The 24341-nt window shown below is 47.9% G+C and overlaps 1 protein-coding gene across 1 annotated transcript in view; it reads left to right on the forward strand.

The window, feature by feature from the left end:
* The window catches only part of PCID2 (PCI domain-containing protein 2), a 71182-nt gene that overhangs the window by 21412 nt on the left and 25429 nt on the right, over nt 1–24341 (forward strand). Inside the window, exons 8-10 of the mRNA XM_084595377.1 lie at nt 13847–13941; nt 14663–14709; nt 16596–16696. Of these exons, the coding sequence (XP_084451503.1) occupies nt 13847–13941; nt 14663–14709; nt 16596–16696 (243 nt within the window). The remainder of the gene's footprint in view (nt 1–13846; nt 13942–14662; nt 14710–16595; nt 16697–24341) is intronic.

A 24341-nucleotide genomic window follows, 5' to 3' on the forward strand; every position in this document is an offset into this window, starting at 1 on the left:
ATATACAGAAATCGGCTTGAGATGCCGTTTGGGATCGGGAAAAATGATATGGTATTTGTCGCGTAATCCACCTTGTCGCATAATGAACCCACCCCCCACTTTTGCCTCCGAGAAAATGAAAAAAAAAAAAAAAAGCGTTCGAAGGCGCGTCCCTCTGTTTCGACCATCGCATCCACAGCTCATTTATCGGCAGTGCGCCAAGATGCTAGCAGCGATAATTTCACGCCGTGTTTCCCCCAGTGGTGACAAGGAGCGAATTTGGCAGAGTGCCCGTGATGGCTTGATTGCATAAGCCTGGTTCCATTTACCACACCGCGCTTGGGGCGGGCGTAGTCCACTGCCACAAAATCATTGGAAGCGTGATAGCTGCAAATGCCATTTGAAAACAGTGCTAAAAGTCGGTGTCATTATCACAGCTGACCGCGTGCTTTCGTTGATCCGTAGATGTAAGAATGAACAACTCTCGCAAAAAAAAAAAAAACCTGCTGCTTCTTAACATCGCAGCCGCCATGGCTTACGCTGCACCGCACGTTCAGCACAAGTAAGGACGACTCTAGCAAAATAAGGAAAAAAAAAGATTGCAGCTTCTTAACGCCCGCAGCCGTCATAGCATACGCTACGCCGCACGTTCATCACGACAGCAAATATGAACGCCTCCCCCCCCCCCCCCCCCCAAATCAGGGAAAATAGCATAATATATTCTGCAGTGCATAAGCTGGCACACAGCAAGTATGTTATTCATGCAGACTGTTTTTTGTGCTTTCATGCCAACGTGTAGCCGCCATGGCAGCCACGCCATAAGATGAGGCTCGCTATATTACTTTGACGCCAGCGCATGGCTGAGCTGCTACAATAGAAGAACCAATATGCACGTGAGCGGGATATTGCGTAAATATGTGGAAGCGCTGTTTGAAAGTAGTACGCGACAAAAAGCATAAATAGCCGCGCCGGCAGCAGCCACTGCAAAAGTGATCAGTGAGCTGTGCTGCCAAGCGCACGCATGCAGACATATTGGATTGAACTGGCTCGTCTGTTTGGGGGGTGGGCGGCTCACGTGCTTTGAGGCTGGCATCGGAGCACTTTTAATTTTCAGTAAACTTCTGATGTTCTTAACAGCCATTGACACTAATGACAGGCTTTTCACTACTGTAAACTGCAGAATATGATTAATAATAGCTTTTTGTTGTGATTATTTATCTGTGCTCATTATCATCAGCAGCTACATTTTTGAGCCTCTTCACTTGTCGGGGATTTTGAAAATAGTGGTTTGCTAGTCACTTTGATGTGGTTTAGCATCACCCTAGCAGCGGTGGCAGGTCTTTGCCATGTGGACCACGGAGGGGCCAATTGTGAGGGCAGGAACAAAGAACATGCAGTGGGCAGAAGTGCCAAGAGGCACTAAGAATGCCTGATTCCAGGCAGATAGTGCCACTCAGATTTGCAGCAAATTATTCTGATAGTTAGTCATGCTTTGATACAGTCCTAAGGGTACATTTAATTCTTTTTGAAGGAGCCTGGGGGGAGGGGTTATTGCTACCAATGTAGTGTGCAATGCATACTTGCCATTGCTTCCGACTCACCCCAGGGGCTCCCGATTTTACGCACTGCATACTGGGCTCGTTATGTTGAAAAGTTGCCGCTGTACCTATGTGTCAGCATGGTTCCAGCCAAAGCCTGCCAAGCTAGTGCTGCATGTCTCCCACCAGTTAGGCAGCATCTAGGTACGATTGCATGATACTGTAGCCAATCATCAAAATAGTACTCCTCAAACCTGAACTACATGTTGTGCTGTTGACTGTGCACCTCTGACGTGTGCAACGATGATTAAGTGTGACAAAACACAAATGGCCTCACCTCAAATAATACGCCCATTATACCAACTTCTGGTTTTGCTTTATGTGCTTCACGCCGTGCGCACCAGCCCACGACAATGGTAGTCATTGGCCGCGCATCAGCCAACTAACCGATCGTAGTTGCACAGCATTTCAGATGGCGGTAGAGGATGTTTTTACATGCTTCCATTGTGGTTCTTTCGATGCTACCGAAATGTGTGCTCGTCATGTATCGTTCAGTGCATCGGGCCGTGAAGCCTCGCACATGGAGTTCACCCAATCGCAATGTGATAAAACGGACATATGGAAAGCCAGTAGATGTGCGCAACCGGACAGGCCGAGCAAGCCACCGTGGGCGCTCTATCAAGGCCGCTGGCATACTGCCAAGTTTGCTTCCCTTCCCGCCCTCATCCCTAGAGCTAACATCAAAAGACGCATTGTGATGTACTTGCTGCACAGCAGGATTGTGACGGCCCGGGGACGCGTTAAAGGGAGAGAACACTGGCCAAAACATGTCATGAGGTTATGGGGGCGATGAAAGGCCTTGTCTCATTTAATACAGATCGAGCACTACGGTTTCAAAGAAAAAAGAGGCTTTACAATTTTAATTTGCCTGTAAAAATCGCATAAAAACAACCAAGGCGCTATCTAGCGGAGAAACCCTATTAAGTTTGGTGTAGTACCCCACGTGACTACATTTCAGCAAAATGTTGCTGACTTTCGTAAGTGCACACTGTTCTTTTTCTTCTAGGAGCGCATGTCATTATTTATTATATCTTGTGCTCTCTACACTGCGTCCTTAAATAAAAACCAGCTCTCCTTTCGCACCGCGAGATGGATGCTTTCAAGTTTTGTCACTAGATGGCGCCACAGTGTTTAAATTTCTGTGAATGAAGCAATGATAGTGCCCACAAAAGTTTCGGCGATGAGGCGTGCGTTATTATGCCGTAACAGCTTGAGTGTGAAACGGAAAAGGATGTTACTCTAAGGAACAAAAATGTCTAATTACTGTCTGGTGAGTGAAATTTATATTTATTTTCGATACCTCTTTTTTGTCAACCACCAGTCGTCATCGCGGTCGCTGCTCATCGTTTCCAGCATCGGGCTACATAAAACGGGCGCAAGCACTGATTGAAAATTCTCGGTAAAACTTTTCTACACCGTTTCTACCAAAACCGCTATGGAATGAAGCGTTTTAGATATCAATTCTTCCACTACGGCAAAAAAAATTGGAGACCGAAATTCCAGTGTTCTGTCCCTTTAACAACTAAAGCGCTTTCATTATTTTTTTTCAAATTGTCATCGGTAAAAGAGAGCAGGGGTCTCTATATATGCGAGGGGGTTAATTACATGAGTAAACACGATAAATTTGCTAAATTTATCAGGATGCGAACGGTTCTTGTTCATTTTTTCGAAGCCATTCGATAATTTGAATGTCGAATAATTCGAACTTTTCTTCCACTGCTTGCGCTAGATGCACCAGGAAAGTAAGCTGCATCGTAATCATGAGCATTACCATCAGTGCTTGCACTAATACCATCGACATCATCAGCTAAGCATCCTTTCAAAGTCTCAAAGTCTCATCAAACAAAGCCAAGGCAGCTGTGGCTGGTTGCATTCCATGTTTGCTGTGTCAGCAGCTTGTGCGTCTATTTAGACATACTGTTTACTCGAATCTAAGCAGACTACCTCTGAAATTGCAAACCTGGGAAAAAAATAACACAATCTCGAATGCAAGCTGACATAGGAAAAGACCTGAAAAGAAAGACGTTTATTCGAAGGAATGGGAATGTTGGAGGTGGGACGTGAGGGTTGAGCTTTGGGATGGTGTCTGAAGTTTTTTGATTCCCCTCCAAAGGGCAGAATAAGGTTCAGCCAGTCGAAGAGACAGACAATTTACATATTTAGAGGGGGAAACTTGGTTGCTTCATGATTACCAGTCTTGTTGGTTGACGAAGCCCGCCCACGATAAGGTGGTGCCTTCACACTGTCGGCAGTCCTCCCACCATGACGCTGGTCAATTGATGTATGCCCGTCCGCTGTCAGTCTGTTCTTAATCTTGTGGGAACTTGAATGTCTAAATGGCTGCGTCTCCGCTAGATAGCAATTTGTGCCTCCACCCCCCGGTTTTGTTGTCACACTTCTTTTGATGCAGCCGCCGTTTACCAGGGCAGAGGTAGGCGGGCAGTGTCGCTCTCCCGACCGCTAAAGAGGGAGTGCCGGTGGCATCTGGAGCGCAAAGCAGGGGGCAGTGGGCCGCCACTACGAACACGTGCACACAAACAAAAACACTTCCCAGATTGGGATGCTAGCAAGTAAATGCGGACACCAACACTCACACATCACTCAGTCCTGCAGTAACCGGCCGCTATTCACATAACTCAATCTGTTTGGCGCCAACGTTTCTGGTTACAGACAAGCCGAGCCCAGCGACTGGTTTTGCTTGTCATGAGCTCGACTGATTCATTCGTTGTCTTCATCTTCGCTGGAGGGAGACTTCGTCACTCTCTTTATCCCAAAGCAGGCTGCCCTAGGTGCCATTCAGCTCATTTGTCATGCTACTTCTCCGGAATGACCGTGCAGTTATATCGGCGGGAATGTCATCCCACGCTGCTGCAACCCAACTGGCCAATTGACTGAGTGACATGCGCCTAATTCGACCGGTTGAAATGAGCTCATGGTCTTGCTCAGTCAGCCAATCTGTGTAGTACTTGTGCTCTATTGACTTTAGTGGCTTATTGACGGGAACATTGGGTGGCTGCAGCTGACTGATCATGCCTCCAAGTATGACAGCCACATCTGTCCTCCTTGTGAAAGGGCAGCCTTCACGCTGTCCGTCAGGTACTCGCTGTAGGAATCAAGGACCAGGAGGAAATACCGGCAAAGCAATGCACCTGATCGACGCTGCCAGACCAGCTTGATCCACTTTTCTGCCATCACACTGGTCATCCATCCACTTTCATGCGTAGGCATGGTGACGTTTTTCAGAGACCGTTTCTTTGCAGGAATCATCTTCCTTTTGAAAAGGATGTGCGGTGGCAGTTACCGCCCATCAGGAATACAGAACGACATCACCATTGACCATTGCTTTTCATAGCCCACAGCATGCAGCTTCACTTCTTCTGGACCCTTGACTGTGTATGCCATGGGCATATCATGGTAATAGGAAGTGCTCCAACTGTCTGTGTCCTAATGAACTAAGGAACATACTCTTCCACAGCATGGCGACTGCCTCTACAGGGTCCGGAGAACACCATTTGAGTTGCAACGCAGTAGAACTGTGTACTACCTTTGTTTTTGCCCACAACATATATTTGCTTCATCCATGCTAGGCTGTTAATGTGCCTGAAGATTTGTCCAGCTTTCCACTGCAAGCACAAATTTCTGGTTGAAAACAGCAGTGTAGTGACACCATCACTTCATGCAACCAAGCTGACTGAAACATGCTGGGCATCCAAACGATCTACACTGAGAGATGGCTAACCAAATGGCAGAACCAAATCCTGGAACCTAAGCCATCACTCGAGTTTCATATTTGGGATGGCAATAAAAACAATTCGCTTAGATTTGCGTAAGTGCAGTATCCAGTCTGCCTGCATGTGGTGCGCAGTGTAAAGTTATAATTCTTTTGTGCTTGAAGTCGTGGTGCCATCTTAGTCCAAGAAGAAACTTTTGCGATTATATACCTACCTAATTTCTGTACTTTGTGATGTTGAGAAAAGGCAACCATTTTACATTTTTTGCAACGTGTGGATGCGACGTCAGTGTGCCTTGCTGCTGCAAAAGTGATTTGAAACTGAAACTAAAACTTGTTTACTAAAACTTGAACTAGAAACTAGAACTGTTCAATATGCAACACAACCCTTCAAGGGCTATCAATTTGGACCATGCTTTGAGCAGAACTACTCCGACAGATTTTTAAAGTAATTTCAAAATCAGTTTTTCTAAACAGTCAACAAATGGAAGTAGCCATCTTGCGTGGGTGCTTTTCGCAGGCTCTCTGAACTCTCTAAATTATCGCATGGCTTCATCGCTGAACTAGGAATTTGTTTCCACCCAGCTTGCATGTGGGATGGGACCCACCGGTGACCCATGACACAGTGCACAAATATATCATAAAAGTGGAGTGTTTTTAGAAGTAATTTTGATTGTGGTTAGGTGGAGATGTGGCTTTCTATATTAAAGGGACACTAAAGACAGCCAAAGATGGTATGAAAATCTAATAAACTACATTTGGTCACACTGTCGCCGCATATCCGGCAGCAAAAAATCGAATAATTGCTGAGATATTGCGATAAGAAGTTGAGGTTTTTTCTTGTTCCCGCTGGTCGAATTCAAACTGTGGCCTCCAACTACGTAGTTGGAGTTGAGTGACGCACACTATGACGTAAGCGGAGACTCCGTGATAGCTAGCGAGCCGGCGCGGCCCGCGGCGTCGCATCCCTCAAGGGCCAACATGCCAACAGCGTACTTGCAATGACGGCCTCAGCCGAAATAAATAAAACGATGAAGAGAGTAATTTACCGAGCGATGGGCCCACAAAGGAAGAAAAAAAAAAACATAGAGCGCTTGTAATGCACAATACTTTACATGTTGCACAAGCTTTTGCGCTCCTTCTTGCAACAAACCGAGCCCCCGGTCATCGCAACGCTTCCTGACATGTTTACATACAAATAAGATTTAGTTACCAGCAAAATAGTGTCCTCGCTGCTGCGCTTGTCAGTTTTGAAGCTTCGTCGCACTTTTTTCCTTCAAGGTTTGTGCTACAGCTCCGTGTTCAGCGAAAATTACGTCCACGGTAGCAGAACATGACCAAAGTGCCGGCGCCACTACATTTGCCAGCGCTGTGAAATTCCACATGTTAAAATGGATCCAGTGCACAATATAGTGCGCATAGGCATCCAGAACATTAGTTGCAAGACGTGAGAGCAGGCAGCATGCGCCGATGATCAAGAAATTGTAATTTTTAGACCGGCAGCAGAAACACTTTATTGTAAATGGGGCCATGACATGAAAACTAGAACTATTTCCAAGGTTCGTGTGGCGCGGCGTAGCCGAGCGACATCTGTCACCCTCCCGAAAGCAGCAAAGGCGAGCCGCACGTCTTCGTCTGGTACACTGTGCAGCAACCAGTGTACCTTCATTTGGACGTCTCGGTTAGCAGGATCGATGACGAGACACCGAGCACCTTTAACCTGCAGGTCTGCAAAGCGAAGTATCCTCTTCATCGAGTCAGCGTCCTTGAAGGTCACGGCCCAGACGTGGTTCATGCGGTACGCCCCCAGGGCGATAACATCCGGCATGAGCGAAAGCGGAGCAAGCGCATCACGAGTCTTCCACCCGGTATGGGCGTGCCCTGATGTCACCGTGCAAAAAAACAGTATTTTCAACAAATCGACCTGTAGGCAAACTTGGCAGTACAACCTGATAATCACTGTCAGAAACAAAAAGCCCGTTTCCGCGGCCAGACATGACCGCTGTACCCGCTCCAACGGAGCCCAACATAACACGTCCGTTCGCTACGGCGGCCGGAAGATGTTGCAAAGGAGAAGTGGAGAGCACAGGGCGTGTCGGATAAGGGTTCAACAACAAGACTTGTGACACTCAAGTTGAATCCAGGTGTCAAGCTCGACGACCTTCCGCATCAGGTGGGCGTCAGTGGCGAATTGGCTCTAGTGGTAGTGCCTGGCAGGGCCCCGCTTTGCCTGCGCTGCCAAGGTACAGGTCACATACGGCGTGAGTGCCGCATTCCGCGATGCAGCTCTTGCCGTCGGTTCGGACACGAAGAGAGTCAGTGCACTCGCACATACGCAAGCGTCACCGGTCCCGGCAAAAGCGATGAAGCGTTCGAGCTGTACATGGATGAGGCGGACGCTGAGGAGACTTCGAAAGCAGGAAAAGGACCAGCGGACAAGGAAGTATTGCAGCCTAATCTTCAAGTCCTTGTGCCGCAGAAGCCTAGTGTTCACGCTAGCCCACCGAGCAAACCAATAGTTACCGACCAAGAGGATTCTGCGTTGGATAACGCGACGAACGACGACGAATCGAACATCGAGGGCGCCGAAGCACCTGCAATGGACGTTACTCAGGGAGCAGCTGGCGTCGGTGCCGGTATACTTCCCGGAAAGCGGCTGCGTGACCAGAAAGATACCGAGAGTGAGCAACTGGACGGCAGTGGCAGCGGGGAGCCGCCACCGAAAACAACCGGGAGGAGACGGCCGGCCGTCAAATCGCGGCCGAACCCGAACGTCCCATCAGAGTCAAGGCAGGCGGTGAAACTGCCTCCATAATCCTTTGGCCTGTGTGGCCAGGTGGACTCAGTAAAGACGGTGCTGGCTGTGATCTGTACGGCGCCTGCGAAAGACTGGATTGGGGAACGCTGCATGGAGGCTTTATGCACTGTGAGTTTAGTGTTTTGTTACCCGCCACGAACTCTTATTAGCGGGGCTTTTGTTACTAAACATGGCGGTTAATCTCGATGTAACACTTCGTCTAGCATCTTTAAATGTCCGGGGTTTGGGAGCAAGAAGACGACAAAGTCAGCTGCGACACCTAATTCTTGAAAATGACCTTGACCTAATCGCTATCCAAGAAACTAAGATTGAAAGCGAAGAGCTAACTGATCGTATGGCGTCGTCCTTTTCTTCTTTGTATGACGTATGCGTCTGCCATTCCGTCGGCGCGTCGGGTGGCTGCGTTTTATTTATTCGTAAAAGTTTAGGCATCAACGTTGCTTCCGTTGTGGCTTCCCAATGCGGTCGCCTTCTTGTTGTTGACTTTTCATTTTCAAATTATAGTTATCGTGTTGTCTGTGTTTATGCTCCGAACGCGGTGAGCGAGCGCAGAACATTTTTCGAAAGTCTCGAAATGCATCTTAGGTGCGACAAGGTAGTAATATTGATAGGAGACTTCAACTGTGTTTGTTTCGCTCAGGACCGCGCAAAAAATTTGCCAGTGAGGGATAAGAGTGCTCAGCTGCTGCACACTTTAATTAATGAGTGTAATCTCGAAGACGTTGGCTATTTGTTCTCTTACGACGCACACCCTAAATACACGCATTTTCAAAGGGATAGCCACGCCAGATTAGATCGAATTTATGTCTCTGTTGAACTGGCTTCATTGTGCACAGAGTATGACGTTAAGCCCGTAAGCTTCAGTGACCATTGCTTAGTAATTGGAACATTTGGCAGGAAACAGCGGAGGTCACGATTTAACTGGCACCTGTGGAAATTTAACGTGAAGCTTTTAGAGGACGACAGTTTTGTAAGAGAGACAACGAAAGAACTCGATAAATTACTTTCGACGCAGGCCGAAAGCTATATAGTTGAGTGGGAGGAGCTAAAGCAGAGAGTAAAGCTTTTAGCTGTCAAAACTGCAAGCGCAATTCGATATGAGGAAAAAAGAAAAGAGAAAGAAATGCACGAGGAGCTTGAGTTTTTGCTTAGCATGGATAGCATCCAGCCGGGAAGATATGCAGAAGAAATAAAAGCCTTGAAACGACAACTTGAAAACATTGACACTGAAAAGTATAAGGCAGCAGTGATAAGAGCAAGGTCGGAAAAATTTTGGGCGGGGGAGACGCCAACTAAGCGAGCGCTGTCAGATGAGAAACGGCACGCGTATCAAAAGGAAATACGGCAAATTGACAACCGAGGTGCTGTAACTAGTGACCCTGCTGCTATCAAAAATACCTTTATAGAACACTACAATGAATTGCTTGGCCGTAAACGCGAAGTCAAAAATGGCTTTCAGGCAGAATTTTTGCGCCAAATGCCTAAGCTCGATGAGGATGTTAAAACGCGTCTAGAACGACCCATAAGTTTGACAGAAATAGAAAGTGCGATAGACGACCTTCCAATGGGAAAGTCGCCAGGACCTGATGGGATTGGCGCTGCTTTCTACAAAGCATTTAAAGATTACACAGCCCAGATTTTGCTTAAAGTGCTAGATGAGTCATACGAACGTAAGCAGGTCCCACCTTCGTTTTCTACCTCGCACATTGTTTTGATTCCGGAGTATGATGAGCCAGGAAAACGCCTGTTAGTGGGTTCTTATCGGCCGATAAGCCTCACCAACGTGGATTACAAAATATACATGAAAGTGCTGGCGAAAAGGCTTCAAAGTGTAATACCGAGTCTGGTTGGGCCACACCAGACGTGCGGCATTAAAGGTCGAAGCATCGCAACTAATGTGCACGTGGTACGAACTGTTTTGGAGTGTTGTGACGCGATTGGATCTCGAGTGGCAATGATACAGCTGGATCTCGCTAAAGCATTCGATCGCGTTTCGCACGATGCCTTGTTCGAAGTATTGACACACTCAAACATAGGGCGAGTGATTGAGGAAGGTGTTCGAATGGTGTATGCGAACTGCACGACACGGATAATTGTGAATGGAGAGCTCACTGACAGCATTCGTGTGCTGTCGTCAGTGAGGCAAGGCTGCCCCCTGTCACCCCTACTGTTTGCGGCCTACCTCGAGCCTCTCTGCCGGTCTATCATAAACAATGAACGTATAACTGGTTTTATGCTGCAGTCAGCACAGGTCAAAATGCTGGCATATGCAGATGACATCGCTGTATTCTGTTCAAGCAGAGAAAGCATTCAAGAAGTTACTGCCCTTGTTGAAAAATTCTGCCGACAGACAGGCTGTGAAGTAAATTGGGAAAAAAGTGCCGGTTTCTGGCATGGAGACTGGGATGTTACGCCTGAATACTTTTCTCGTTTGCAATGGTCAAAATTGCCGACCCAGTATTTAGGCGTGCCGCTTGAATCGTACCAAGATCCCACCCCATTCTGGGCTGGCCAAGCAGAGAGAGCGAGAGAGAAAGCTGATTCATGGCAGGGCAAGCCGTTGTCAATGTTCTCACGCGCTTATGTGTGCAATGTTTTCCTTGTGGCAAAGATATGGTACGTAATGAATGTGCTTTCGGCGACGCGTGTTAGCATTCAAAAAATTCATCGTGTCTTTGCCGTTTTCATGTGGGCATCAACATGGGAAAAGTGCAGCAGAACCAACCTCTTTCTGCCTGTTAAGGCGGGGGGCTTGGGCCTTGTGCATCTCTTTTTGCGACAGGTTGTCTCGCGTTTTTTTTTCCTTCGTGATCAAAACGACAAATTCTTGAGGACGGTCATGCAAGTACGACTGTAAAATGCTTCCAGAATACGTTGTCTGTTCTGGTGAGAATATGAGTGGCGCTTTAAAAGGGTACATGCGCGAAGTTGTCTTGTCTTTCAGAATGTTGCATGCGCGTTTTTCAATGGAATACTTGAGCAAAGTGTGTAAGAAGAAGCTGTACAAAGATCTTCTGGATGTGATGATACCGTTGCCGATTTACCGTGCACCACACCGTGGAGGCCCCGGACAGGATGTCTTAAAGCGTGTGAAAAAGATGCCAGTTAGGCCTTCAGTTAAAACGTTCTTCTTTAAGCTACATTCCAACACATTACCTGTTAAAACCTGGTTACATGAAAGAGGCTTATTCGTTCCCTGGACAACAGACTGTCTCCTTTGCAAAAAACCAGAGACAATCGAGCACGTCTTTCTGGATTGCTGGGACCCAGTCTTTCACTGGGATGTTCTCCAGAGAACACTAAAGAAAGACCTTCCGTTAGATCCGTATGGCATACGGTTCCTTCCAGTCGAGAGTGAGGGTATTCCTCTGGATTTAGTCATGGTCCTGAGCCTCCACAGCCTGTGGAAAACAAGGATGCAAGTGCAACATGCAGATGTCAACACGCGTTCTGTACGCGAGAACTTTATCGAGAGTGTGCTGCTCCTTAGAGAAACGTATCGGGTGCTTTCTGATCCACCTGACTGGATCAGTGTGCTCGATGAACTGGCTGTTCTCAAAAAATTTTAAACCTTTCGTGACAGCCGAAGTCTGGTTGTTGCGAGTTTTACCATTATCGTGGATCTTTTTTGAATTGATGTGAACTCAAAACAGGCAATAAAGAAAAAAAAAAAAAAAAAAGCGGCGTAGCCGAGCGGTTAGCACCGTACGTTACGGAGCAAGCAGTAGCGAGTTCGAATCTTACAGCTTTTAACAATTTTTTTTTTTTTTTTTACAAATCGATTTTTTTTAACCTTTTGTAATGTATTTCTGGTGCTTCGTTATTTTTAGTTTTTACTTTTTACCCGAGCGCAATATATCGACGCTCTCCTTGGTATGAGCGGCGCGTATGCCCCTTTTGTTAACGACGCCTGCAAATAGCACGTTGAAGGTCTTGTTGACGCAGTATATGTTGGTCAGATGTGCCATGATTTAGTGAACAATTGAATGATAATGCGTTTTTCCTTCGGTACTTAGCATATGTATGCTTTTCGTGGCGTACGCAGCTGCAGTCAAGCGGTCAGGTCGCAGTCGAAGCGGCAACGGCGGCGATATGTTGGCGCAGAAGTGTGAACGAAGGAGTATGTCGGCGGTAGCGGATTTCGCTCGCTCGTGTCTCCGAATGCTCAAATGGGAACCATCAAGGCGCATCTGCTGCTCCAAGCTCGTAATTCAGGCGCTGCAGGTTCAACCAAACTATCCGAGTGCGCACGAAATGCCCGAGTCGAAACATAACCAAAACTGAAGTGGGCGCCTGTGGCGCCTCCAAGTATATTTTTGTATTTGCCTTGCAACGTTTACGTTGTATTTTCGCCGTCGTTTACGTATGATAAAAGCGTGTTATCATGTTTGAGAAAAAACGTACTATTGCATTCAAACATACAACGTAATTCGCATTTGTCAGCCTCTGGGATCCCTAGCGCGTCACGTGATTTGTAGTTGCGAGCCTCGGCCGTTTGGCTGTGGTGGCGATACCTGTATTTATGTTATTCTTCTTTACTACCTTATAACAGCTCTGTTTTCAGTAAGAGTGGTCTTTTTGTAATCAGGAACTGGCTATCTATCGATGCAAACCCACTTCCTTTCTCTCTTTAGTGTCCCTTTAACATCCTTACTTATTGATGGTCTTTGATTAAAATAATGATGAAGCTTCAGTAACATAGCCTTTGAACTATTGGCGACACTTCAGCAACATTTTGGTGAATGTTTGCAAGACAGGATAAGAAATTGGTTTAACCTTGGGTTGGCTGTCTGTTGTGTAGCCTAGGTCAAGGGCGGTTCTGTCTTTTTCTTTACCCTTAGGTTAACATATGGGGTTCTTGCTGCAAAAGGTGCACATGAGGGAATAATCGGACCACGAGTTAAGAAACTAACACCACTCTTTGAATGTGCGGTTTTGAGGAGATGATTGGTAAGTGCAGACAAAACCAGGCTGTGTAGGTTTCCTTCAGGCTGTCCTACTCTTTCTAGCTGCATGCCTCCTGTTATGATGTCTTCTCAATTCTCCTCCATTAACTGGCTCAACATATTGTTGGCTGAATGTTCGGTTTGGTTCATGGGGTTTAATGTCCCAAAGTGACTCAGGCAATGAGAGAAGCCGTATAGTGGAGGGCTCCGGAAATGTCGACCATCTGGGGCTCTTTATCATGCACTGGCATCGCACAGCACACCGGCACCTTGCTTTTCGCTTCCATCGAAGAGCAGCCACCATTGCTAATGTTCGATCCCACATCCTTGGGCACAGCAGTCGAGTGCCAAAACCACTGCGCCACTGCAACGTGGTGCTGGCTGATGGAGTTATTTGTCTAGCAGTACTCCATCCACCATTAAGTCGTTGGACTAACACCATGCTTTGAGCACTTCTAAAATCCTCATGTGATGCCAGGTCTGCCTTTGCAGTCCTTAATAGTGGTGATTGTTCGATGTGGCAACTTAGCTGACAATGTAATGGGCTCAGCAGAGTTGAGCCCCCTTAGCCCAGCTAAGTTGCTGCGCTGAACATATACAGATTCTGCCTTTGAAGTCCATAGCAGTGTTGAGCTGAACAGTGTTTAGCCCTCTGAGTAAATTCTTTGTGCCCCCAAGTTCGAGTGAAATGCATAGAAGACGGTTGTTATAAATTTGATTTCTGTTGATTCATTTTGGGCAATGTGTAAGCGTAGTGACTATTCTTACTTTCCAGATCAACAAGCTGCACCTATGCAAGCCCCTGATCCGGGCCATTGAGAGTTCAGCACTGAAAGACCACTTCAGCATATCCCAGCTGGTCACTTACAGGTAGGTGCGAGCTAGCTGGTCACGGTCACGTTTCTGGGCGGACACTGTAAATGAAAGTGGCCTCTTATAGACTGTGCAGTGTTCATGCAGACAATAATAGGGGAGGTTCTGCAGAATGCTTAATCTTACTCAACTTTTATTTTAATTGTTTTGCATTAATTGTATTTTTCTTTTTTTTTTCCTTTTTCTTTTTTTTTTTATTGATGAGAGATTTGATCCAATATTTGATTTTTTTTTCCTCTCATTCGTATTTAATTTGCATTCATGAATTTCAATGTTTGTACACCCCCAGTTATTACAACATCTGAAGTTTCTTTGAAAAGGCACTTTATTATAATGACTGTGGAATGCATGTGAAATGACTGCATCACCTTTCCATGACCTTGTGCCTACCAGCTGTACTTTTTATTGCAGCTCATCCTTACGGCTAGAATAGGGTATATTTCATAGTATGTCCTTATGTTTTTCTTTTTTTTTTTTTTCCACAGAGTTTTATGGTACAATATAGGTGACTTTTCAGGATGCTTGTCAGAATCCAATTTTTAGTGTGTGCCAGCTTTTGTTGTCGAACTGGCTGACAGAAAGAGAATGCAGACGAAAGTGTTGAAAATGCTGTCTGTAATACATGATGCATCACTGTAGCTCTTTCTGATCTCATGGCCATGCCACATCAACCTCATTGCCTCCGCTGAAGTTTGTGGCGTGCTCTTTTGTTGTCCAGGTACTATGTGGGTCAGAAGGCGATGTTTGACAGCGACTTCAAAAATGGTGAGCAGTTTTGCTGGCAACAACCTTTATTTTTTCTTGGTGCTTTTTCATGTGGGTATATATATTAATTAACTTTTCAGCCTATAGTGCTAGTCAGCGATACCATTTCAGGGGTGGAAGTGCTGCTCCATTTACTCCATTCTGCTCCAAAGTGTTTTTCCTGCTCCATCCTGCTCCAAAATGCAAAATTGCTCCAAAACTGCTCCAAACTGGCTGCCTCGAGGTTCTGCCATCAAATAATGTCACAGCACCAGGGGCAAAGATATAACGCATCTTGCACTCGGCTTGATACAAATCAAATTTTTGTAAGGAAGGAAAGCATGGAGCATAATAAATATTTGTTTGCAAGTGAATTTAGTATGAGCCACAGGCGATTGGAGATTATTAACTGCGAAAAAGAAATGCACTGTGCATCTGACATAGCACCTCTTCCCAGCCTTTTGAATCGCTGGTGCAGAGAGCAGCAAACGAAGCAGATAGTGTGAACTACTGTGAGCCGTTAAGAAACTTGTATGACAGCGAAAACTGCATGAGTTATTCTAATGGTTCTGTTGTGGAAACAACACCATCGAGCCTCTTTGTCAATGACAAGCTTGTCAGGTCTATGGCAGACAAAATCATGCTTGAAGTGTTGTGTCATTGGAATAGCAAAGCTATTATCACTAGGAAGCTTCTCAATAGTGTATACAGGACCTCTTTGAAGATGAACGAATTTCATCAGCTAGCTGGCCAGATGACTCTGTTAGCCTATGCCAAGATTTTAAAAATGAGCTCCAGCGTTGCTCAAGCAAAGAGATGAACTATTGACAGGAGGCAGTGATGTAAAAAAGCTGAAAGATAAAAAGGCTGCCCTTCAGTGTCATACCCTGAAGGCACTACTGACCAGTGCTCAGGAATGTATCAGCACAGCCATAGAATCGAAAAGGGTATGCACAAGATAGAGAGCGCAAATGTCAGGCCCATTAATCTGAACTCTATAGTGGCGCTGCTTGAGCACATCGAAGTGGTAGGATGAAAAATTGAATTTACCAAGTCGAAATAGGCAAACGCTTGTCAGAGTAGGTGTTCAGTTATGAGGCACGCCAGCAAGCGTTCCATTTTCTGCTATAGTCTGTTGCAAGTTGTTGCTAAGGTGAGCCTTTGTTATATATCTTTACATGCTTTGGATGCTTGTAATTTCAAAAATGAGTGCTAAGTTGGAAATGCATTGAACTTGCATAAAAAGGAATTCTATTAGAGAGTGTATTTTAGAAAGAGAAAAGTGCAATTATCAAAGGCATTTGACCTTGCTGCAAATTATAATTCAAATGCTCCAAAATTCTTGTTGCATTTCTCCAAAGCTGCTTCAAAATGCTTGAGCCTGCTTCCACCTCTGCTATTTGCAATTGTCTTCTTGTAAGAATCACAGGAAAGCTGGCGTGCACAAAAATAATATTTTTTCCATTCCAAAGATCCTTGTTCAGACTACATTTTCATTTTCTGCGCTTTCTACAGGAGAGATTAGTGTGAGGGAGAAGGGGTTCTGTTGCCTTGACCTGTAAACCAATGACCTTTACCGGTCATTGGTTGAATGTCTTGCTAAGCTTTGCTATTGACAACTGAACTATACATTCTCTTGGATTAATAGCATTCCGATTCTTGTCTTGAACCTGACTGCAGTTTTGGCTTCTGGCATCATAACACATTGTACATGATGATGGTGCCTTGCTGGCCTTCTGTAAAGCCTTCTTGTAACTATTTACCAATGAGTGCGCTTTGGGTGATCCTGGATTTCTTGTCCAGTGCTTGCCCTGTTGGCTCAGCCGAGCCCATGAAATTAGGCCTACAGTATTTTTACCGCTGCAATGGCCTCCACCATTCTTTCCCCGTGCCCTCCCCCACCTCAGCTGAGGAGTACCTGACGTTTGCCTTCCTGCGGTGTGACAAGGACTCAGTGCGCAACAAGCGTCTCATTCTCATCTATCTCATCCCTGTCAAGATGCTCTTGGTGAGGCTTTACCCTTTTTTGCCCGTTCTGACAGGGGCGGTGAGGAGCTAATACTACTTGGCAGTGACCACGAGCAGCTACTGTGATCAAAAAGTTGCTGTGGGATCAGGCAGGGGCAGATTTACTGATGCCTGAGAATGTAGTGTAAGAAGTACGCACGAGGTGAAGTCTTGGCAGGCGGCAGTTAGCAGGTGACATGGCTGGCAGGTTGCGTGGCATAACGAGACCACGTGACATGGCAGGAACTGCCATCTCAGGCAGTTACTTTGAGATGGGAGAGCGTCCTGAGTCAGACACACGACTCCTAAGCTGGGCAGGGACATTTGCAGGGTTGTGTCCTTTCACTGACCATGGTAGCTTACGACTATATGCTAAATAGTATGTGTGAAAACAAGCAAAATGACGGGGTTCTGCGCCAACTGTGCCAACTGCACCATTCTGTGCCAATCTGACCTGCTGCTTCCAGCAGCGTCTAAACGGCAATTTACACAATAATTACCCATCGTAAATATACAATGCCATATGTAGCTGAGTGTTATCATTGGCTGACCAACACTGGACGCTCGCTAAAAAAAGGACGCAGCGTAGACGCAGCCTCATCCACATCGGTGGCAGTTTGGGTCACTTGTGGTGCTTTTCCTAAAGCTGTTATCGCCGTGGTTTTCACGAAAGTCCCATGGCACGAGCTTTTCTCAGCTTAAATGAATAGCAGGTAATAGATTGCAACTACTGTTTGTAGTAGTTGCCATCAGTCTATTTTTCTTTCATGAACTTGAGCAAAAATCCTTAGAACCATTACACTCCTGAGTACTTCTGGCCAATAGGATATATATAATCAATTTTCATGCAGTTTTCAGACTACAGTAAAGTCTGTTTGATTCGATCTCCTTTAATTCAGAACTTGGATAATTTGAATTAATAGGCGTGTGGTCTCGGCCGACGGCCATGTAGACCTACAGTGTTTGGCGCTCGTTAATTTAGGCGTGGGTGGGATCACTGGGCAGGCTAAAGTAGCTCATAAGATACTCCAAACTTGCTTCGAAATCAGACTTTGCTAATCGAAAGCTGCTCCAAAATAAGGCTTGTTGCTCCCGTGCCTGCTCTAAAGATGTAGAGCGTGCTTTCACTCCTGAAATCAACCGTATAGTGCACTGTAAAAGAAGGCGCAACCAGTGTGAGTGGGACCCAGTGTTGTGGCACTATGTATGCATAGTCTACGGATTAAAGATCTGAAATGCAAAAGTTTCTCTGTGAGAGTCTGGAAGAGTCCAAGCAGACTGGAGATATGCCTGCTCACGCATTTCTCTCAATTTGCAAGTTATGAGTACCGTAATATATATATATATATATAGAATAATTGGTAAAGTTGGTTGGTTGGTTGGTTTGTGGGGTTTAACGTCCCAAAGCAACTCAGGCTATGAGAGACGCCGTAGTGGAGGACTCCGGAAATTTCGACCACCTGGGGTTCTTTAACGTGCACTGACATCGCACAACACACAAGCGCCTTGCTTTTCGCCTCCATCGAAAAGCTGCCGCCGAGGCCGGGATTCGATCCCGCGTCCTTGGGAACAGTAGTCGAGTGCCGTAACCACTGCGCCACCCCGGCGGGTAATCAGTAAAGTTGTGTGACATTCTTTATAAATATATGTATGTATATATATATTGTAAGGGTGCGTTGAAGCTCAGGTCGGTGTTCAGGTCGACCGTTTGACTAGCGCGTCAGTCTCTTGCGTCTTCGTCCTTTGTCTGCCGTCTTCTTCTTTTTAGCACGCGCCTTTCGGCACACGCTCGTCGTCTTTGTCATCCTCGACAATCACCGAGCGTTGGTGTGACACTACAATTATCCCCGGGAGGAAAAAGAGGCATCCTGCCGACTCATGGTGTGGACACAACAGGCGGGTCGTAACAGGGCTTGAGGCGGTCAACGTGCACTGTTTCACGCCCGCGGCGACGCATATCCGGTGTCGGTACAAGCGGTTCTATAACGTAGTTCACTGGAGAGGTCTGGCAAATAATCCGATATGGGCCATGGTATTTGGAAGCAAGTTTGGGAGAGAGGCCGGAAGGGGTGGCAGGAACCCAAAGCCACACGAGGGAGTCTGTGCTGTATGAAGGAGCTGGACAAGACGGTGCGCGAAGGAACTGCTGGTGACCTTGGTTCTGGGTTGTAAACGAGCTGGCCAACTGGCGACATTCTTCTGCATATGCTGCTGCTTGAGGGACGGTGGTCGCTTCGGAGGTGTCAGGGCGATAAGGAAGTATCGTGTCCATAGTTGAGGTGGGTTCACGGCCGTATAGAAGGAAAAAGGGGGAGAAGCCGGTCGTGCTTTGTATGGCAGTATTATAAGCGTATGTGACGAATGGGAGAAGCCGGTCCCAGTTTTAGTGGTCGGACGCGACATACATGGCCAGCATGTCACTTAAGGTGCGGTTAAAACATTCGACATGCCATTTGTCTGCGGATGGTAGGCCGAGGTAGAATGGTGGACAATGCGGCACTGCTGAAGAAGGGCTTCAATGGTCTCAGAAAGAAAAACACGGCCACGGTCACTGAGCAATTATTTAGGTGAACCGTGGCGCAGAACGAGATGGTGCAGGACGAAAGACGCAACGTCTGGCGCCGACGCAGAAGGTAAGGAAGATGTTTCTGCGTAGCGGGTAAGGTGGTCAACAGCCACGATGACCCAACGGTTACCAGCTGGAGTGACTAGTAGTGGCCCGTAAAGATCAATACCAACACGATCGAATGGTCGGCTGGGGCAGGGCAAGGGCTTCATCAGAACGGTGGAGTGGTGTGGAGGGTTTTTGCGGCGTTGGCATTCCTGGCATGCGCGAACGTAATGACGCACGAAGCGGTACATACCCTGCCAGTAATAGCGGAGGCGAAGACGAGTGTAAGTTTTCAACACTCCGGCGTGGGCACACTGAGGATCGGCGTGAAAAGCGGCGCATATTTCCGAACGGAGATGCCGAGGAATGACAAGGAGCCACTTGCGTCCATCGGAAAGGTAATTTCGGCAGTAAAGCATGCCGTCGCGGATGGAAAAATGACGAGCTTGGCGTTGAAGCGTTCGTGAAGCTGGGCGCAGAGAAGGTGTAGATAAAAGCTTGAGAAGAGAAGCGATCCAAGGGTCTTGCCTTTGTTCATTGGGCATGTCGGCAATTTCTAGCGAAAATGAGTCACTTATGGTGATAGCTGTCGAGTCAGAGCCACATTGAAGAGGTGACCTAGACAGGGCGTCGGCATCAAAATGCTTACGGCCAGACCGGTAGGTGACCTGAATGTCGTACTCTTGTAAGCGGAGGGCCCAACGAGCAAGACGGCCGGATGGGTCTTTAAGGGTGGACAACCAGCAGAGTGCGTGATGGTCCGTCACAACAGAAAAGGGACGACCGTAGAGATATGGGCGGAACTTCCCAATGAACCAAATGATGGCCAAGCACTCCTTTTCGGTTACAGAATAATTCTTTTCGGCCTTTGTTAAGGTACGGCTGGCATAAGCAACAACATACTCTGGATTGCCGGGCTTTCGTTGTGCAAGGACAGCGCCGAGACCTACACCTCTGGCATCAGTGTGAATTTCTGTAGGAGCCGTAGGGTCAAAATGGCGGAGAATCGGAGGCGACACTAGAAGGCGCCGAAGTGTCGAAAAGGCCTCATCACAGTCGGATGTCCAAGACGAAAGAATGGCGTCACCGGCAAGGAGATCAGTCAGCGGCGAGATGATCGAAGCGAAATTGTGGACGAAGTGACGAAAATATGAGCACAGCCCAATAAAACTATGCAGCTCCTTTAGAGAAGTTGGGCGTGGAAACTCAGCTACTGCACGGAGTTTCGCAGGATCTGGACGAACACCGTCTTTCGAAACAACGTGTCCCAATATAGGAAGCTGGCGAGCCCCGAAGCAGCACTTTTTCAAATTTAGTTGCAGGCCGGCATCAGTCAAACACTTTAGCACACACTCGAGACGGTCCAAATGTGACGTAAAATCTTTTGAAAACACGACAACATCATCCAGGTAACAAAGACAGTCATGCCACTTGAGTATGCACAGAATTGTGTCCATCATGCGCTCGAAGGTGGCCGGCGCGTTGCACAATCCAAATGGCATGACGTTAAATTCATAGAGACCATCAGGTGTCACAAAGGCGGTTTTTGGTCGATCGTCAGCTGCCATGGGTACCTGCCAGTAGCCCGAGCGAAGATCCAGAGATGAAAAGAATTCGGCACCTTGAAGGCAATCGAGAGCGTCATCAATACGTGGAAGGGGGTATACGTCTTTTCGCATTATCTTGTTCAAACGCCTGTAATCAACACAGAACCGTATAGAGCCATCCTTCTTCCTCACGAGAACAACTGGAGAAGCCCAAGGGCTGTGCGAAGGCTGGATGACGCCACGCTGAAGCATGTCATTAGCGTGCTCGGTGATAACTTGACGTTCTCGCAACCGATACCCGTTAAGGGCGCTGGCGTACCGGGGCGTGCGTACCGGTGTCGATGCAGTGAGCGACTACGGATGCGCGCCCCAAAGATGTCCGAGGAAGGTCGAATGAGGAACGGAAGTGCTGCAGCAAGCTGACGAGCTGGTCGCTTTGATCTACTGAAAGGCTGGCATCCAGACAGCCAGAAAAAGCTGCAGTGGAGTCGTCATTCGGTATAGAAGCGGGCAAATCAATAGTATCAAGTTGCAGTGGGGTTGGGTCTTCTGAGACGGCAAATGTCATAGCGTCATCAAAGGACTCGACATGACCAAGACGTTCTCCACGAAGAAGCGTCGACGGACAAGGCGACGGGTTAGAGACGTATATGGCGCTGTAGCCACCACAGAAAGTCAGAAGGGCGAAAGGCAGGACTAAGCAATGGCAACGATTAGCGGCGTGAGTCGGAGTGAACAGAACTGTCGAATCAGAAAAGCCGGCGCAGGAAACGGGCACGAGGACGGTAGATCAGGCGAGGATGTCAATATCTTCGGCCACAGTTATCTTATCGACGTAGAGCGGTGTGTCAGACGAGGCGGCCGGTGAAAGCGGAGACAATTCGATGCTGGCTCGGGCACAATCAATAATCGCATGATGACTGGTGAGAAAGTCGCAACCCAGAATCAGTTCGTGAGAGCAGTGAGGTAGCACAAAAAATTCGGCGACGTACAAAACACCCTGAATGACAATTCGAGCTGTGCACGCCGCAAGCGGTTGAATGCGATGTGAGCTGGCGGTTCGGAGAAAAAATTTCGAAACAGGCGTCGTAACTTTACGAAGTTGGCGGCAAAGGTTGGCACTTATAACAGACACAGCGGCGCCAGTGTCCACAAGAGCGAGAACTGCGGCGCCATCAACAAACACTTCGATAACGTTGGTCGGGGAAGACGGAGGACTTGCACAAGTAGAGGAAAACGCAGTTCTTGCGGCTGTTAGTTTTCCTCCGGGCCAGCAGGAGAGCGACGGCGCAGCGGCGAGAGGGAACGACCCCGGGGAGACGGCGATCGACGGGAGGAGTGGGAGGAGCGGTCCGGATAAAATGAGTTCGTAGAAGTGCCAGCAGGGACAGGGGGAGGGGAAGGTTCAAAGTTTGAACTGTAGTTGTAACTCAGGCGGGGGCCATTGCGGTATGACTGCGTGCGCTGGCGACAAAGCCGGGCGACGTGGCCAGGAACGCCACATGAATAACAGATTGGGTGGTTGTCGGAGGTCCCCCATGGATTGTTGACCGGACGTCGAGGAGGCAGATAAGGGCGGTGTGGAGGTGGTGGCGGTGGTAACGGCGCAGCATACGCGACAGGGCAGGATGGTGGTCTGGTGGCGACAGCGGCGAACGTTAACGGGGCTGTCACAGGCGTAATTTGAGAGCTTGGCAGTAAAACTTCTGCAACTTGCTCCTGGATGGTGTGTCGAAGTGCAGAATCTATCGATGGGGTGGTTGCGGCAAAAGCAGGGAGGAGCGATAGTTGGCGAGCCACTTCCTCCCGTATAAAGGCCTTGATCTCAGGAAGGAGGGAAGGTGGTTCAGAAGTGAGACCACATGCTGTCGGAGGTATGAATAACCGATCGTTCAGGAGAGAACGCCGGGTAGAAGCTCGTTGCCTTTTGAGGACGTCGTAACTCTGACAGAGCTGAACCACTTCGACGACGGTTTGGGGGTTTCTGGCCGTCAACATGTGAAATGCATCGTCGGAGATTCCCTTCACAATTTTGGTGATCTTGTCAGCTTCGGACATACAGGGATCAACATGTCTACAAAGATCCACGATGTCCTCTATGTAGCTGGTGAACGTTTCATCGGCATTCTGGGCGCGGGCTTCGAGGCGTTGTTCGGCGCGCAGTTTGCGCACAGCGGGGCGGCCGAACACCTTGGAAAAACTCGTTTTGAAGGCCGACCAGGTGGGTAGGTCGGGTTCGTGGTTGCGGAACCATAAATTTGCTACATCGGTCAGGTAAAAGAGGACGTTGGCTAACTTCGTGGTGTCGTCCCACTTGTTGTAGGCGCTTACGCGTTCGTAGATAGATAGATGTATATTTTAATGGCAACAGGAGATGTCTGCCTGGTGGTAAGCCTAGCATGCTACTCCTGATGAGGGTTGAGGGATGAGGGTGACAGATTGTGGGAGGGGAAGGGGAAATAAATGAGAAAAAAAGAACCGCAGTCGTGGCCGAGTGGTTTGGGCGCCCGCCTCGACTGCGGGAGGTGGCCAGTTCGAAACCTACCGCCGGACACCCACTGGTAAAATGGGTACAAGCGTCCCCCGGCCCGGCGCCCGGCTCTCTCAGGGGTGTGCGTTTGGAAGAGGCTCTGCTAACCCTGCTGTGCTCCTTAGAGGGCTTAAAGTTTCGAACAATTAATGACCTGCAAAGGTCGGGTTCTCACAGGGCTTGTGGTAGAGCATCCGCCTCGCATTCGGGAGGTACCGGGTTCGATGCCTGGTGCCGCCGGTTACCCACCGGTTTTTTAATGGGTACAAGCTTTCCCCCGGCCTGGTGCTCGGCTCTTCTGGGGTAGAGCATCCGCCTCGCATTCGGGAGGTACGGGGTTCGATCCCCAGTACCGCTGGGTACCCACCGGTTTCCAATGGGTACAAGATTTCCCCTGGCCTGGTGCTCGGCTCTTCTGGGGTGAAATGCTTGGGAAAAGGGGCCATGAACCAAACATGTTGGTTCAAGAAAAAAAAAAAAGGAGGATAGGAGGAGGATAGGAGGTTCGTAGGAGGATAGCCAATCGTCTACATCTTGGTCGTCGGCGCCACTGAAAAAGCTGGGGTCACGCTGGCGAAGCCCACCAGAGCACAGGATGGTAGGGGAAGCGGTGGGATCAGTCGAGTGTGGAGTGGCGGTCTGGCTTGTTGCCTCAGGCATAGCGGATGGCGGAGCGAGTGTGCGGCTGCGAAGCTCCAGCGTGAGAGGAGGGAACGAAGAGCAGCCTCCACCAAATGTAAGGGTGCGTTGAAGCTCAGGTCGGTGTTCAGGTCGACCGTTTGACTAGCGCGTCAGTCTCTTGCGTCTTCGTCTTTTGTCTGCCGTCTTCTTCTTTTTAGCACGCGCCTTTCGGCACACGCTCGTCGTCTTTGTCATCCTCGACAATCACCGAGCGTTGGTGTGACACTACAATATATATATATATATATATATTGTAAAGAAGATGAAGAAGAAACAA

This window comes from Amblyomma maculatum, chromosome 2, assembly GCF_055883805.1.
Source record: "Amblyomma maculatum isolate TAMU_Amacu chromosome 2, ASM5588380v1, whole genome shotgun sequence".
Taxonomy (NCBI): domain Eukaryota; kingdom Metazoa; phylum Arthropoda; class Arachnida; order Ixodida; family Ixodidae; genus Amblyomma; species Amblyomma maculatum.